The 14,534-nt window shown below is 35.2% G+C and overlaps 1 protein-coding gene across 1 annotated transcript in view; it reads left to right on the forward strand.

The window, feature by feature from the left end:
- The window catches only part of ARAP2 (ArfGAP with RhoGAP domain, ankyrin repeat and PH domain 2), a 181,208-nt gene that overhangs the window by 33,349 nt on the left and 133,325 nt on the right, over positions 1 to 14,534 (forward strand). Inside the window, exons 4-6 of the mRNA XM_011967062.1 lie at positions 71 to 147; positions 895 to 986; positions 2,634 to 2,987. Of these exons, the coding sequence (XP_011822452.1) occupies positions 71 to 147; positions 895 to 986; positions 2,634 to 2,987 (523 nt within the window). The remainder of the gene's footprint in view (positions 1 to 70; positions 148 to 894; positions 987 to 2,633; positions 2,988 to 14,534) is intronic.

Genomic DNA, 14,534 nt, shown 5'->3' on the forward strand with positions numbered 1-14,534 from the left:
ATCTTTTTTTAAAAACAGTATTTCACATTATTCACATCTTTCCATTTTCATCCTATAATTCCCCTAAAAGATTCAAATGAGGAGAATTCATCTTCCATCTTTCCTTATGGAGAGACCTTTCTCTTCCAGAGACTAGAAAATTCCAAGGTTAGTCCCATACATTTTAATTGTTTTCCATAATCAATTATTTACTTTTCTGCCTATTTGTACCTCTTCATTTTTCTCCAAGCTATTTGAAGAATGGCATTATGTTGAAGAGTGAAATTTCCAGTTAGCAAAATTTTTGTTCTGTAAAATTATGGTAAAATCTGTATCTTTCAATATACATTATAGAAACACACTTTTATTTTGACTTCGGGAATCCAGGATAGTGAGTTTTAAAAGTTTGCCACAAAATTGGGTTAATTAAACAAAAGACAAACTCTGTAAAACTTAAACACTCTCTAGATTTTTGCTTTGCCTTGTAGCCAAGTGCAGAGTTCCGAAGTGCATAGACTTCCAATTATGTATATATTTTAATTATTTAGCTTATCACTCATTCTTTTCTATTACTTGTGCTCTTTTGCTACATTATTTCTTGGTCTTGATAAAAGAGAAGTTGGAAGACAAAAATGAATTAAATAAAAGTATATAAATTTTATTTTTGGTTAGCATCTTCTTTTGCTCTTACTTGAACTGATGAGTTAACGATTTGAATAAAATAGTGAAAAAAACATCAAAAGTCTGTTTAATGTAGACTATCTTTTTTTTCTGAAAATTGATCTAAGTAATTAGACTTATTTAGTTAAACTCAGATATTATGGATTTTTGTAGAATATTGCTACACATACAAACAAATCCCCAAACCAAAAAGCAAAACAGTATGTGTTTTTTGTTTGTTTGCTTTTTTAATAGAAGCGATCTATAAAGAATGAATTTTTGACCCAGGAAGAAGCACTCAAAGGGGAAGCAACTACTGCAACGAACTCTTTTATCATCAAATCAAGGTATGAGATCATGATTGATGATGATTAACTATTTAGAATAAACTGTTATACAATGTTGACTTTTCATTCATAGTATAATATTGTGTGTCGGAGAAAATAGTTTATGTTGATAAGTTCAAATTTTTCCTCTCTAAATGTAAGCATAACAGCACCCATTTTATTAATTGAATTATGCTCTGTAAATCAAGTAAATAGTTGCATTCTGTGGCAGATTAGTTTTGTGTTTTTCTAATGGAAACCACACCCCTGCCCCAAAGCAATACAGGTGACTGTGATTGCACATTAAAGATGAGAGGTTATGTTAATAAAAAGGAGCAAAGGGCAGTACAGAACATCACTATGCAAGTTGCAGACTTTTACAAGTGTAATATATTATTTTTATTGGAGTTTCAGCACTGGCAAGAAGCATGGCAATTATCCAGTTATTTGGATCACACACGGAGTTAGAATTTGTATGCAGCAACTTCAATTTTGTTTTTCTGTCAGCTTTATTGGAACTTGGCATACTGGATCATTACCTGATATTTCATTTCTTTTTCTTAATTTTTAATTTTTGAGATTACATAGTAGATGTATATATTTCTGGGGTATATAACATATTTTGATACAAGCATAATAATTACATCATGGAAAATGGAGTATTCATCCCCCAAAGCATTTCTCTTTTGTATTGCCAACAGTTTAATTAAACTCTTTTAGCGGGACATTCACTTTATTTTTGTCTTTCATTTTCTAAGGCTAACATTGTTATAGGTTTCTCTCAGTTAAAGCTAAATAATTAAACAGCTTCAGTAAACATTTGACATAATTTAATATAATGCAAAATATGAAAGGGCCAGGCTAAATTATTCTTAAGGCAGTAATCGTTTTTAGAATGCTATATCCAGAAAGATGTAATTTGAGCCCAGGCATATCTGTTTCATTGATCAGCAAAACAATGTCCTTTGTCATTAATGAATGAGTTGATCTATTATGTCATTCCTTGAATCTGTAGAAATATGTCTAGCAATTATGAATGCATTCCAATAAATATTTTACATTACATAACCTTTACTTCCTGGATGTACACTGACCCTTTATTGTTTTCTAGCTAGCAGTGTGCTGCAATATTTTTCCTCATCAGCATTGCAAAATAATACTGATGCTCTCAGCAGTCAGGCGTACTCTCTGTTTTATTGCATTATGGTGAAACATGGGGTCCTTGGAGTTGATTAGAGGATAGTAGAGAGCGGTCAACAAGTGGGAAATAAGATCTCCATATAGATGAGTTAATGATCCATGACGTTGCCCAGAGAGATTGGGCTGGCCACTTAGTTGTGCTATTAAAGATGTTTAAATTGTGATATGAAGAATATACCCAGTCTCCATCCTTAGCACCTGCACCTAACATCCAAAATAAAAGGGATAAGATTAAATTATACCTAAGAAAAAACTTGTAATAGTATTCACATATGTCATAGGTTAATGAAAGAATTTTACTTAGTTTTTCTGGAAGAGTTAAAAAAATTTTCAATAGGGTTAATTGAAACTCTAGGATTTTCCTGGCCTTATGTTTCTGTTATTGGTTATTTATAAATTTTCAAAATGTCACTGATGTCTTAAATCACATATAGCACTTTGAAATGTTTACATCATTTTTCCATTTAGCATATATGATAACAGAAAGGAGAAAATAAGTGAGGACAAGGTGGAAGATATTTGGATACCTCGAGAGGACAAAAACAATTTTTTGATAGACACTGCTTCTGAATCAGAATACTCAACAGTAGAAGAATGCTTTCAGAGTTTAAGAAGAAAAAATTCAAAGGCATCTAAATCTAGGACTCAAAAAGCATTGACTTTGGACTCCGTTAATAGGCACAGTTATCCATTAAGCTCAACAAGTGGAAATGCTGATTCATCAGCTGTTTCTTCACAGGCAATATCTCCCTATGCCTGCTTTTATGGAGCATCTGTAAAGAAGGTTAAATCGGGATGGCTGGATAAACTCTCTCCTCAAGGGTATGTACGTATTCATTTATTTCATAAGTGGCATATTTTTAAAATTTCAAGTTTATTCATTTCTGAACCTCCTGGGTTGCTGTTCCCCCACTCCACCTCCACACACACATATACACAGAGATGCCATTTTTAGAGACTTTCAGCACGCTTTTGCCAGTGCTATTCTTTAGACATAAGGAGAGAGATGTGCAATGCAATGCTGCATTAAGGTCCAGAATCGCAAATTAAAATAGAAAGTTATGACCTCACATCTAATTTCTTAATGTTACCTTCTAAGTTCGCATCAAAATGTGCTAATCTGTGTTCCAGTATGTAACAAAGAAAAACAAGACAGACTGAGTTAGTATTACTCAGCCCACACTGTTTAGCTTTTGCTCATATCATAACAGTGCTCTGTTTGAGAATACAAGGCTTATTGTAGTTAGGGAAAAGTACATCTTTGTTAGGTTTAGGTCTTCACTGTTATTGATATATTGTTTTAATTTTTGTATGTTACACAGAAGGTCAGAGTCCCGTGAATATTACACTTTTCAATGGATTTATCAACAGATGTTTACAAAGAAACTTTTGTCCCTTAAGCGTTTTACAGTAGTGAGAAGTCTTTGGGGAAGGATTATATTTAATTAGAATTGTTTTCTAGCATCCTGATTTTTAGATGTCTTTTTGAAATACTTACTTGAAATGTTTTTCATGAATTATTAAATTATTTTGAGATTAAAGCTTTCATGTATCAGCAGCTAATGTGGGAGTCCTACAGTGTGCGGTTTTCTCTCCTGTTCTGAAATGTGTATCACTTCTAGAAAGGATTGGTTTGATCTAAAATAATTTTAATTGAAAAAATATCTGCTGGAAGCGGCATCAGATGACTAGTAGAAGCAGGAATTACATTTCAAAAGATAGCAAAACACCCCAAAATTATATGGTTAGTAATTATATGTTAGTACCTTATATATTTTCATCCTTTAGGAAATTTGATTTTGAATAAGCCAAAGCAGGGTACTTCTTACTATCAGCTGTGTGTGTCACTTGTTTCTGGTTACATTATGATGACAAAACCCTCTGCTTGTTCTTTTTAGTCCTAAGTGTTATTGGTAAGTGCATATTCAGATGTTGAACGTGTGGATCAGTGCTCAGGTCTGAACACTAGTGGAATGGATCAGTGAACTTGAATATTCTTGAATTCATTTCTGTAAAATCTAAGTATTTAGAGAGGTCCAAGTGCTCTCTTAAAGTATCACTGGAAGAAGAAACAGACTTTGAGTACAAAGCCCCCAGCAGCTGTGGTTTCCTGTGTGTCCCGGGTGAGATCTCGCCCTTTACAGGGTTGGTCTGTTTATGCTCCAGGCACATTGAGAAAGTTTCACCATTGTTGGCCACCTCTGGGACAGTTAGGGTATATTCTGTCTCTCTTTTTCAGAACTTTAACTTTCCATTCTTTCTATTCTGAACCTGCCTAAGGTTAGATGCTGTAAGTTTTCTGGATTTATATTTTTCTATTTTGGGGGAAATAATTGCATTTTCTGTCCTAAAGCTCACCCCTACCCGCCCCCCCACCCAAAATACCAGGATAAATGGATATAAGAAAATAAACCAAGGAGCTTGGTATATCACCAAGAAATTTTAAAATTCTTCTATGTGATTATATTGCTATGACTTGAAAGAAATATGTGTAGCTAGCCAAAACACATGCATTCATTAAATCAGAAGTAGAATCCAGAATTTTTCCTTTCCTAATTAGACTCTGTAGGCTATTGTGAGGGTTTAAGATGTTCATTAAAGTAGACAAAGTGATGCCTACCCCTTCCTTATGCAGTGGTTGCTGAGCTTCATGGCCGCATGTCTCTTTGACACAGACAGCACTGATTGAGGTGGGATTCCGAACTCCATGTAGCAGGTGTCAACACACTTTTTCTGTAAAGGGTCAGGTAGTAAATAGTTTAAGCTTTAGAGTCAAATGGTCTCTGTTGCAACTATTTAACTCAGCAGTTATAGCATAAAAGCAGACGTAGCCAATGAATGAGGCTGTGGTCCAGTAAAATACAGAAGTAATAAAAAGCAGAGGTCCTCCTTAGAGGCCTCTGCATTTGTACTTCTTTCTGCCTGAAATGCTCTTCCCCCAAGAGTAACATGGCTTGAACTTCTCTCAAGTTCATGCTATAATGTCTCCCTTGCATTTAAGCCCTGGCCACCAAATTTAATACTACAACTGTTGCTCTCCCCTGCCACCCCACCACTCCCTTAATTACTTTCTTCTACAGGGCTTACAGGCCAGATGATTTATTTATTTCATACAAGCTCCATGGGGACAGGCATCTGCATTGCTTTTCTTGTGCTGTGATAACCTTAGCAGAACACTGCCTAGCACGTGGTAGATGCTTAGTATTTGTTGTAGAATGAATCTGTGAAAAACCTAGCATTAGACATATTTTCTTTTAATTTTTCTAAAACAGCAATTTATAAGAACTTTGTAATACAAGCTGCTGAACCCAACAACATATTTGTGGCTGAAAATCTCCAAGAACCATTGATAATGCTGTTATACGTTAACAGGGTAGTGAACTCTTGGTGTTTTTTATTTTTTTTTTCATAATTGTTTCCCCCTTAAAGACATGCACGTAAATTATCAAAATACAAGTGTCAAAATACAATTTAAAAACTAACAGACACATTCTAATTTATACTTTTTCAAATAGTGTATGCAACTGTCTTTTGTTTAATGAATGTCATTAAACAAAATAATCACATTCACAATCTGAACTTATTTCACGTAGTTGTCTATTTACTTATGAAATGGAAATTCCAATTCTGAATCAATGCCTAATATGTGAACATTGCCCAATGTACGGTTAAGAATATAATTGTATAACACCATACAACAAAAGAAATACTGAAACATTTCCGGTTTAAAATATGAAAAGTTGTTTAAATATTTGAATGACCTAAATATAATATCCCTAAAACTAGTGGTTTAAAAACTGTATGAAAGAAATAATAAAATGTGGAATTTTGGGGGCTGTCTTTCGAACAGGTCAAAGCAGATGAAAAGCTTAATAAGTGATACTTGCTTTTAAAAACCTCTCACTGGTTTTGAGGATTAAAATAAATCATCTTCTTCACTTTTTCTCAACTGTAAATAATAAGCTTTTCAGCAGATTTGTATAGATGCAAATATGAAAGACTGGATATAATTTATTCCAACATTTCCCAAATATGCATCTCAGAAGAGAAATGTCTGAAGCTGTTGTAAAGAAAAGAGAACATGGTTGGATGTGCTGTGCCTCTTCTAGGAGATGCATAAATTAACATCTCCAAGAATATATGCAAAAGGAAACCCTTTCGAATTTTTACAATACTATTTTCTAAAGATGTTTCTGTGTTCAGCATAACACACAGAGCATCTTTATAAAAACTGCTGTGTGTATTAAATAATTTCTATTTTACTTGAAATGTTTTAGGACTTTATTTCTTACTTGAGGAAATTCCTTTTTTTCAAAATTTAACTTTTTTTTTGGCCATGAGGAGTACTGATGTGGCAGTGTGAGCCTGAGACAGCTAAAGTTGATCATGTGAGGTTAAGTCAGCACTTGGAGGTGGTGGAGGACACAGATGAGCAAGATGTGTTCCTGATCTTGTTGTAGCTTCCATTTAGGGCAGAAAAGAAATATATATGTGAATAGCAATAAAACCCAAAGACAATCGTATAATTGGTGCATACAGAGTCCTGAGGTTACCAAGGGTTGAGAAAGCATTTCTTCAAAGACCTTCCAGGAAGGAGAGGGTAGCAGTTGAATTGCCCTTTGGAAAATGGATAAGATTTTAGCTGGCATTTTTAGTAAAATGCTTTTCTGTCTAGAGGGAAAGGCAGTGATAGTGGTGATATCTAGATGTACTTGAGGGTTGAGATAGTGAGCAGGTAGAGGTTAGAGTTATTTTATTGAAGATGGACGGTTGGGTTCTAGGACAAGGAGAGAGAAACTGCCAGTGAAAAGCATGTTCAGAGAACAGATAACTAGGGAAAGTGAAAAAGCCAATGATGAAATACCAAGAAAAGGTTAGATCTCAGACAGTGACTGGGAGTCAGAGCTCCCAGAAGCCAGTAGCCCAAGACCTGGGAGAAATTCAGAGCTTATACTGTTTGTGCCTTTGTCAGTGACTGGTTTCCGTGTCATCATCCAATCTCCAAGGCTCCTTTATTGGAAGAATTCCCCACCTGGCTACAAAAGTGCTTGAGTGTCTTGGATCTCTTGGTATGCTTTTTGGGGGCTGCAGAGAAAGGCAGGTGTAGCAGACAGTTGGCAAGTCCACGTTTGACTAGGGTGTTACATATCAGTCACTTTGTTGAACTTAAAAGTGAATCCGAAATCCTTGATAAAAAGTATGTTTTCTTTTTTAATCTGAAAATTAGATGGCCGTTTCTCAAAGCACTTGCTACTGGTAAACGTTGTGCCAAGGAAATAAAAAGCTTTAATATTGTTGCAGTTTGAGGAGGAAAAAAGTTAGTTTCAGTCTCCATAACATTACCTGGTTAATTCCTTTCAGCCATCTTAGCTGCAGAGAAATGAATAGGGTTTGGAATCAGACAGACATCATTCATTTGCTGTGTGACTCCATTTCTTGGAACCTCCATTTTTCACATAAATGCGTGAGGCCAAGACTACCTCTGTGAAATCATTTGGAAAAGTAGGTAACTTTGGGCCTCACTCTTAACTGATGCTCAATAAACCTCGATTTTCTTTTTTTTTCAGAAACACATTTTATTGCAGAGGACCTTAAATAATGTTACTGTGAGTCCCAGTCAGTTCATACTTTGATAAGTACAAGGCAAAGAGATCATGTGTTCACACTGAACTTTCAGAATTCAATGTTTGATTGTTATAAAAGCACATAGTTTATGTGTCAGAGAGTAGTACATAGCTTATTTTAAAAAAAAAGACATGGATGCAGCTGGAAACCATTATTCTCAGCAAACTAGCACAAGAACAGAAAACCAAATACTGCTTGTTCTCACTTATAGGTGGGAACTGAACAACGAGATCACTTGGACACAGGAAGGGGAACATCACACACCGGGTGATGTGTGGGGCGGGAGGAAGGGATAGCATTAGGAGATATACCTAATGTAAATGATGAGTTAATGGGTGCAACACACCAACATGGCACATGTATACATATGTAGCAAACCTGCATGTTGTGCACATGTACCCTAGAACTTAAAGTATAATAAAAAAAAATCAGTTTTAAGTAGGTATTTCCAGAATATATTAGTACCTTGATATTTTAAACTCTGTGACCCAGGGTATGATACTAAACATATTTCTATCGAACTATTAATAGTTCATTTGTCAGTTTCTGGTAGTGACATAATGGAGAGGTTGTTGGAAGGGATATAGTGAAATGTACTAGTAAGAACATTATTACATATGTATTAATGGAGCAATAAAGGAAAGGCGTTATAATGAAAGAAAAAAGTAACATTTCTTCCCTCCAACCTCTTCATGAGGGGCAGCCCCTTTCAACTCTTTTATAGTTACTTTTAGCATTTGTTTTGTATGTCTTATTATTTTTATACTTTTTTTGTTTAACTGTTCAGTGTTAGGGATTAGCTGTTGATGTAACTAACCATGGAAGATCATATTTATTCATTTTAACCACTGTTCCCTCTTTCCCTTCTAGACACAATTCCTATTATCTTTTTAAAATAGTTACATAAAATATTTAGATATCTGTACCTTTGTTTTATATTATAACTGTAAAGGCTACTCATTTTTGAGCAATGTAACATAGTATGATTAATTTTTTCATTGACAATGCTTAGTTTTTGTTGAATTAATAATTGTTGATTTTTTCTTTTTCTTTTTTTTTCTTTTTTTTTTTTTTTGAGACTGAATCTCGCATTGTTGCCCAGGCTGGAGTAAAGTGGCGTGATCTTGGCTCACTGCAACCTTCACCTGTTGGGTTCAAGCAATTCTCTGCCACAGCCTCCCAAGTAGCTGGGATTACAGGCACCCACCACCATGCCTAATTTTTGTATTTTTTTTTTTTTAGTAGTTTTTGTATTTTTAGTAGAGATGGGGTTTCACCATCTTGGCCAGGTTGGTCTTGAACTCCTGACCTTGTGATCTACCCTCCGCGGCCTCCCACAGTGCTGGTATTACAGGCGTGAGCCTCCGTGTCCAGCCTGTTTGCTTTATTTTTAATATGTGTTTTCCTTCATCTGAAAATTCTTCCTCAAAATATGAATCTCTGAAGTAACCAAAATAAATATACCTATCAATTTCATCATCGTATTGCCCGCTAAGAAAACTTTAGTTTGGGCTGGTTGTTCCCCAGACTGAGTGCACACTAGCATCTTGGAATTCCCTTGTATCATCTTTTGGATTCTCTATTCCTATCTCTAGTGTTTCTGTCTTTCCATCTTTTCTTTAGATAAAGTACAATTCTTTGAAGCTTCCTGAGAAAAGGTGGATAGGGAGTCAATGTTTTCAGACCTTCCATGCTTGAAAATGTCTTTTTCTCCCCTGTAAACATTGTTTTTGTTGATTTATTATGTTTTAGAAATCTTAACTGGAAAGAATACTTCTCCAGATCAGTAATTTATATTCGAGATTCCTAGTAATCTAGAGGTAGTATTGAGAAATCTCATTTTTGATTCTTTATACATAGCCTATTTATCAGTTCTTGGAGATTTTCTTGTTTTATTCTTCAATAACTTTTTTTTTTCTTTCTAGAATTCCTGGTAGTTTGGTGTTGGACCTCTTGCTCTGAAACCCTGATAAATATGTAGCTTTTCAATTTTCCCTTTCTACTCACTAGGAAGTTTCTTTAGTTGTGTTTCCTAACCCAGTTTTTGTTTTGTTGTTATACTGTAATTCACATACAAAGCATTTTCTTTTGACTGTTCTTTTTATGGCATAGTGTTACTTTTTCACAAATAAATCCTTTTACTTCTCTGAAGATATTAATACTTTTTTTTGAAGCTTTCCTGTAGAGTCTATTTCTTTTAACTTTTTGGAGGGGTGGTTTTGTCTCTATCTTTTACCTTAGTGGTATTTTTCTCAAATGTCATGTTAATCTTGAGCTGTCACTTTAGAGTGAAATACTGCAAAACTGATTAGAAGCACTGTAGGCTCTGATGGTCCTTACTATTTGTTTCTTGTAAGACGATCATGGTAGGTTTTTTAGTAATACGTTTACATACAGAAGCCTCACGCTAGTATCTTTTAAATGAATCTTCTTCCTGAGCGTTATAGGCCTGGTAACCAGGTTTTTAAAAATTTTTTTGGAGATGGAATGTCGCCCTGTCACCCAGGATGGAGTGCAGTGGCATGATCTTGGCTCACTGCAACCTCCGCCTCCCAGGTTCAAGCAATTCTCCTGCCTCAGCCTCCCAAGTAGATGGGATTACAGACACACACCACCATGCCCGGCTAATTTTTGTATTTTTAGTAGAGACGAGGTTTCTCCCTGTTGCTCAGGCTTATCTTGATCTCCTGACCTCAGGTGACCTACCCACCTTGGCCTCCCAAAATGCTGGGATTACAGCGTGAGCCACTGCGCCTGGCCTGGTAACCAGTTTTCGGTTGGCTCATGAGGGAAAGTGGACTTTGAGTATTGGTAGTTATGATGTAGACTTTTATTTGATTCCTCTACTTTAGTATAGCTATGCCTGAGTCTCCCAGCCCCAAAACCTCCTGTTTTAGTCTCTCCATTGAATAAAACTACACTATTATGTTGAGTGAAAGCAGAGAGACAGTTTTCCAGCAGTGCAAAGTGGGGGAGAAGGATTCTGTGATGTTGGAGTGCAAGTCTACGTCTTAAACTGCCTTTCGACATATCCATTATCAGCGCCTCACCTTCACTTTCATAGTCACTTCCAGAGTTACTTGGTACCTCTATTTCCTGAGATTTTCAGAGGTAATGCAAGAGTAAATGTGTTTTCCTCTTAATTTAATCTAATGCTGGCTTAGCGATCAGTTCTTATCTCTCCTTCTGTTTCCAGATTTCTAGCTATTGTTACTGTCCTTGACTTCTTTAGTCAGTGTTGCTTTGCAGGCATTTATTTATTTTTATTTATTTCTTAATCCTTTGATGTCTTTTAGTGAAGTCTGGGGAGGAGTAGAAGTAAATGCAAGCTTTTAACTGATATTTTTAACTGGAAACTGGTTCATGATGTATTTTGTATGATATGACTCCATAAAATGAAGAAGTGTGAATCTTTTAATGTAGCTTTTTATACACCACTTTATGAAAGCACTAAGCTCTTTGTAGATATGTTTAAAATTAGTAGTTGCACACTAAAATTCAGGCTTTATCATTGACTTCCAAGAATCTTTTTAGCCCCTGGAATTTTATGTTGAGTACCTTTTTTTTTTTTTCTTCTTCTTCTTCTCATTTTAAGATGTAGATATAGCAGAGATGGAAGCTGAGATTGAAGATACTTTTTTTGTTTTATTTTCATTTTTTGGCCCCAGCTCATTTGGTTCATATAATCTTGGAAATTGTTATTTCGGTTTGCTTAAAAGTGAGAAAATGCTCTTTAGAATAGAGAAGTACTGGCATTTTATAGAAATATTTTAGTAATTCCTTGCATCTTTCTCACCCTAAAATACTTTGTTACTGCATCATTTAAAAGTCTTCTGCTCCTTAAAAGACTAATTGGATCAACAAATAATTAGCTGAATAAAAATGAGTAATTAGATAAATAAAAATATATACTTATGGAGATTGTAGTCCTAGAAAATATTGGGTCTCGTTAGGGTTAGAGGAGGGAATAACATAAAATATGCTGTGATTCTTTAGGGCTGTGTAAACAAGGCAGATGAATCGGGAACAGCATGGTGATGATATTTTTTCCTTTGAGATTGTTTAGAATACTTGAGAAGTATGTTTTCCATTACCTTAAATAGCATGATTAATAAAAGCCATACATATGACTTAATGCCTTTGATGTTCTTTCCAATTGTGTGATTTTTAAAGGTGACAATTTGGTAGCCTGTCTCACCTTAGATTGGTATCATTGGTTAGTTAGCATGCTTGTTAGATACTAGGATTTGTTTTTTAAGCATAAAGATGTAATATTAAAAAAAAAAAAACTGCTGGCACTTAGGAATGAAATTAAACAGGAGTGCCTCTGTGTGAGTACTTCATAAATAGAGATTTAATTGTGTGTGTATACAGTGTTGTTAAAAAATAATTTTTAAGAAACACATTTTGAGACAACAAAAACTGATACCAGATGGTGAAGCTGTTTTCATGAAAGCAGTTGAAACTTTACACCACCTGCCCTACCAGAGCTCAAGGGAAGAGTTTATAGAAATCTGTTCAATAATACTGCACAAGCCTTATAAATTCTTTGAAAAAAGCTTCTTAAAGAAATGTTTCCCTTCAGAACCCTAAAAACAAAATAAGATAAAACTCAGGCTAACGTGTTTCATGTCTGCTTTACCTTTTTTCCTGAAGGAATTCTGAAGCACTTTGCAAGATTGAAGTTACATATAAAATGTAGAGGTCAAATGTTATTACTACCTAAAGGGATGTCCTGGGTACTTTGCTATAAAATGCACTAATGTCTGTTTTGTGTAGCAGTTAAGAGCAGTCATTGGGAAGACACTCCCAGATATGTTCTTTATTAGTTGTGTGACTTGGACAAATTATTTAACCAACCACTGCCTCTGTGCCTTCATCTCTAAAATGGATGTAATAATGTTACCTGTCTCACATAGTTGTCTGGAGGATGAGTTAATATTTGTATGTGGCTCTACACAATGCCTGAAACAAAGGACTATGTGTTTGCTATTTTTATTACCAAATGTAGTAATAAATAACTTCTCTATTGACTACAACTTTAAATCTATTTTCTGTGCAATAATGCATCATTATTTCAGATCTAATTTGTATTGTGTGGTAGCCGGAACATAGGCTAAGATGGCATTGTCTTGTATACATTCTCTTTTTCTGTTTTTTAAAATTTATGAAGCAAATTAAGCTAGTAATTGAAATTAACTTTCGAAGTACTTTAGCAAATTCTTACAGTGCATATATTAATTATATGTCATTATAATGAAATTAATTGCCGGATAGTGAATATATGTTTAGAAACACATGAGAGGAGTATTGAACTTTTGCACAGAAAAGATAATTCTTAAACATTTAGAAATCATCGATATTTATTAGTTTAATTTTACATTGGCAGTTAGAAGCACAGGACTTCTCAAGATTTTCATTTTATTATTTAGTTGAAATTTTGATTAATTTGCAAGGTTTACCAATATGAATTAATCTAAGTTTCCATTTGCTAGAAAAGGGAAGGCCAGGCACGGTGGCTCACACCTGTAATCCCAGCACTTTGGGAGGCCGAGATGGGCGGATCACCTGAAGTCAGGAGTTGGAGACCATCCTGACCAACATGGAGAACTCCGTCTCTACTAAAAATACAAAATTAGCCAGGAGTGGTGGCACACGCCTATAATCCCAGCTACTCAGTAGGCTGAGGCAGGAGAATGGCATGAACCTAGGAGGCAGAGGTTGTGGTGAGCCCAGATTGCACTGTTGAACTCCAGCTTGGGCAACAAGAGCAAGATTCTGTCTCAAAAAAAAAAAAACAAAGGAATAATGCTGAGAAAAGATCTAAGTGTGAAGTTTTATCTTTAGCTAATTATTAGAATTCAGTATTGAAGTTCACATGTGGAAAACAGCTAATTGAATGTTGATAGTTTTAATGAGGAAAATAGTTTATTCAGTGTTTATATGGATTTAGTTTTAAAAATGAATTGATTATTTTACATTTTTAAATAGGAAAGTATCAAATGCACACATTTTAAATAACCATATTTAAATTTTTCTTTTTGTTTCCAGCTTTATTGAGATGTTATTATCAAAGATCTTATATGTTTAAGGTATACAGTGTGATGATTCGATATCCCTATATATTGTGAAATGGTTAACACAAGCTAATGACATAGCTGTCACCTAACAGAGTTGTGTGTTTGTGTGTGTGTGTGTGTGTGTGTGTGTGTGTGGTAAGAACACTTAAGATGTACAGTCTTAGCAAATTTCAGGTGTACAATATGTTGTTATTAGCTGTAGTCACCATGCTATATATTACATCTCCAGAATTTATTCTTCTTCTAACTGGAAGTTTGTAACCTTTATGTGGGATCTATGTATAGGTGGAATCTAAAAAAAAATAAACTCATAGAAACAGAGTAGAATGGTGATTAATAGGGACTGAGAGGTGGGGTTAATGGTGAGGTGTTGGTTAAAAAGTTTTTAATTGAGCCAGGCGTGGTTGCTCATACCTGTAATCCCAGCACTTTGGGAGGCCCAGGCGGGCGGATCATGAGGTCAAGAGTTCCAGACCAGCCTGTCCAATATGGTGAAACCCTGTCTGTACTAAAAATACAAAAATTAGCCGGGTGTGGTGGTGTGTGCCTGTAGTCCCAGCTACTCGAGAGGCTGAGGCAGAAAAATCACTTGAAGAAGAATCACTGGGAGGTGGAGGTTGCAGTATGCAGAGATTGTGCCACTGCACTCCGTCCTAGATGACAG

This window comes from Mandrillus leucophaeus, unplaced genomic scaffold (assembly GCF_000951045.1).
Source record: "Mandrillus leucophaeus isolate KB7577 unplaced genomic scaffold, Mleu.le_1.0 Scaffold784, whole genome shotgun sequence".
NCBI lineage: Eukaryota > Metazoa > Chordata > Mammalia > Primates > Cercopithecidae > Mandrillus > Mandrillus leucophaeus.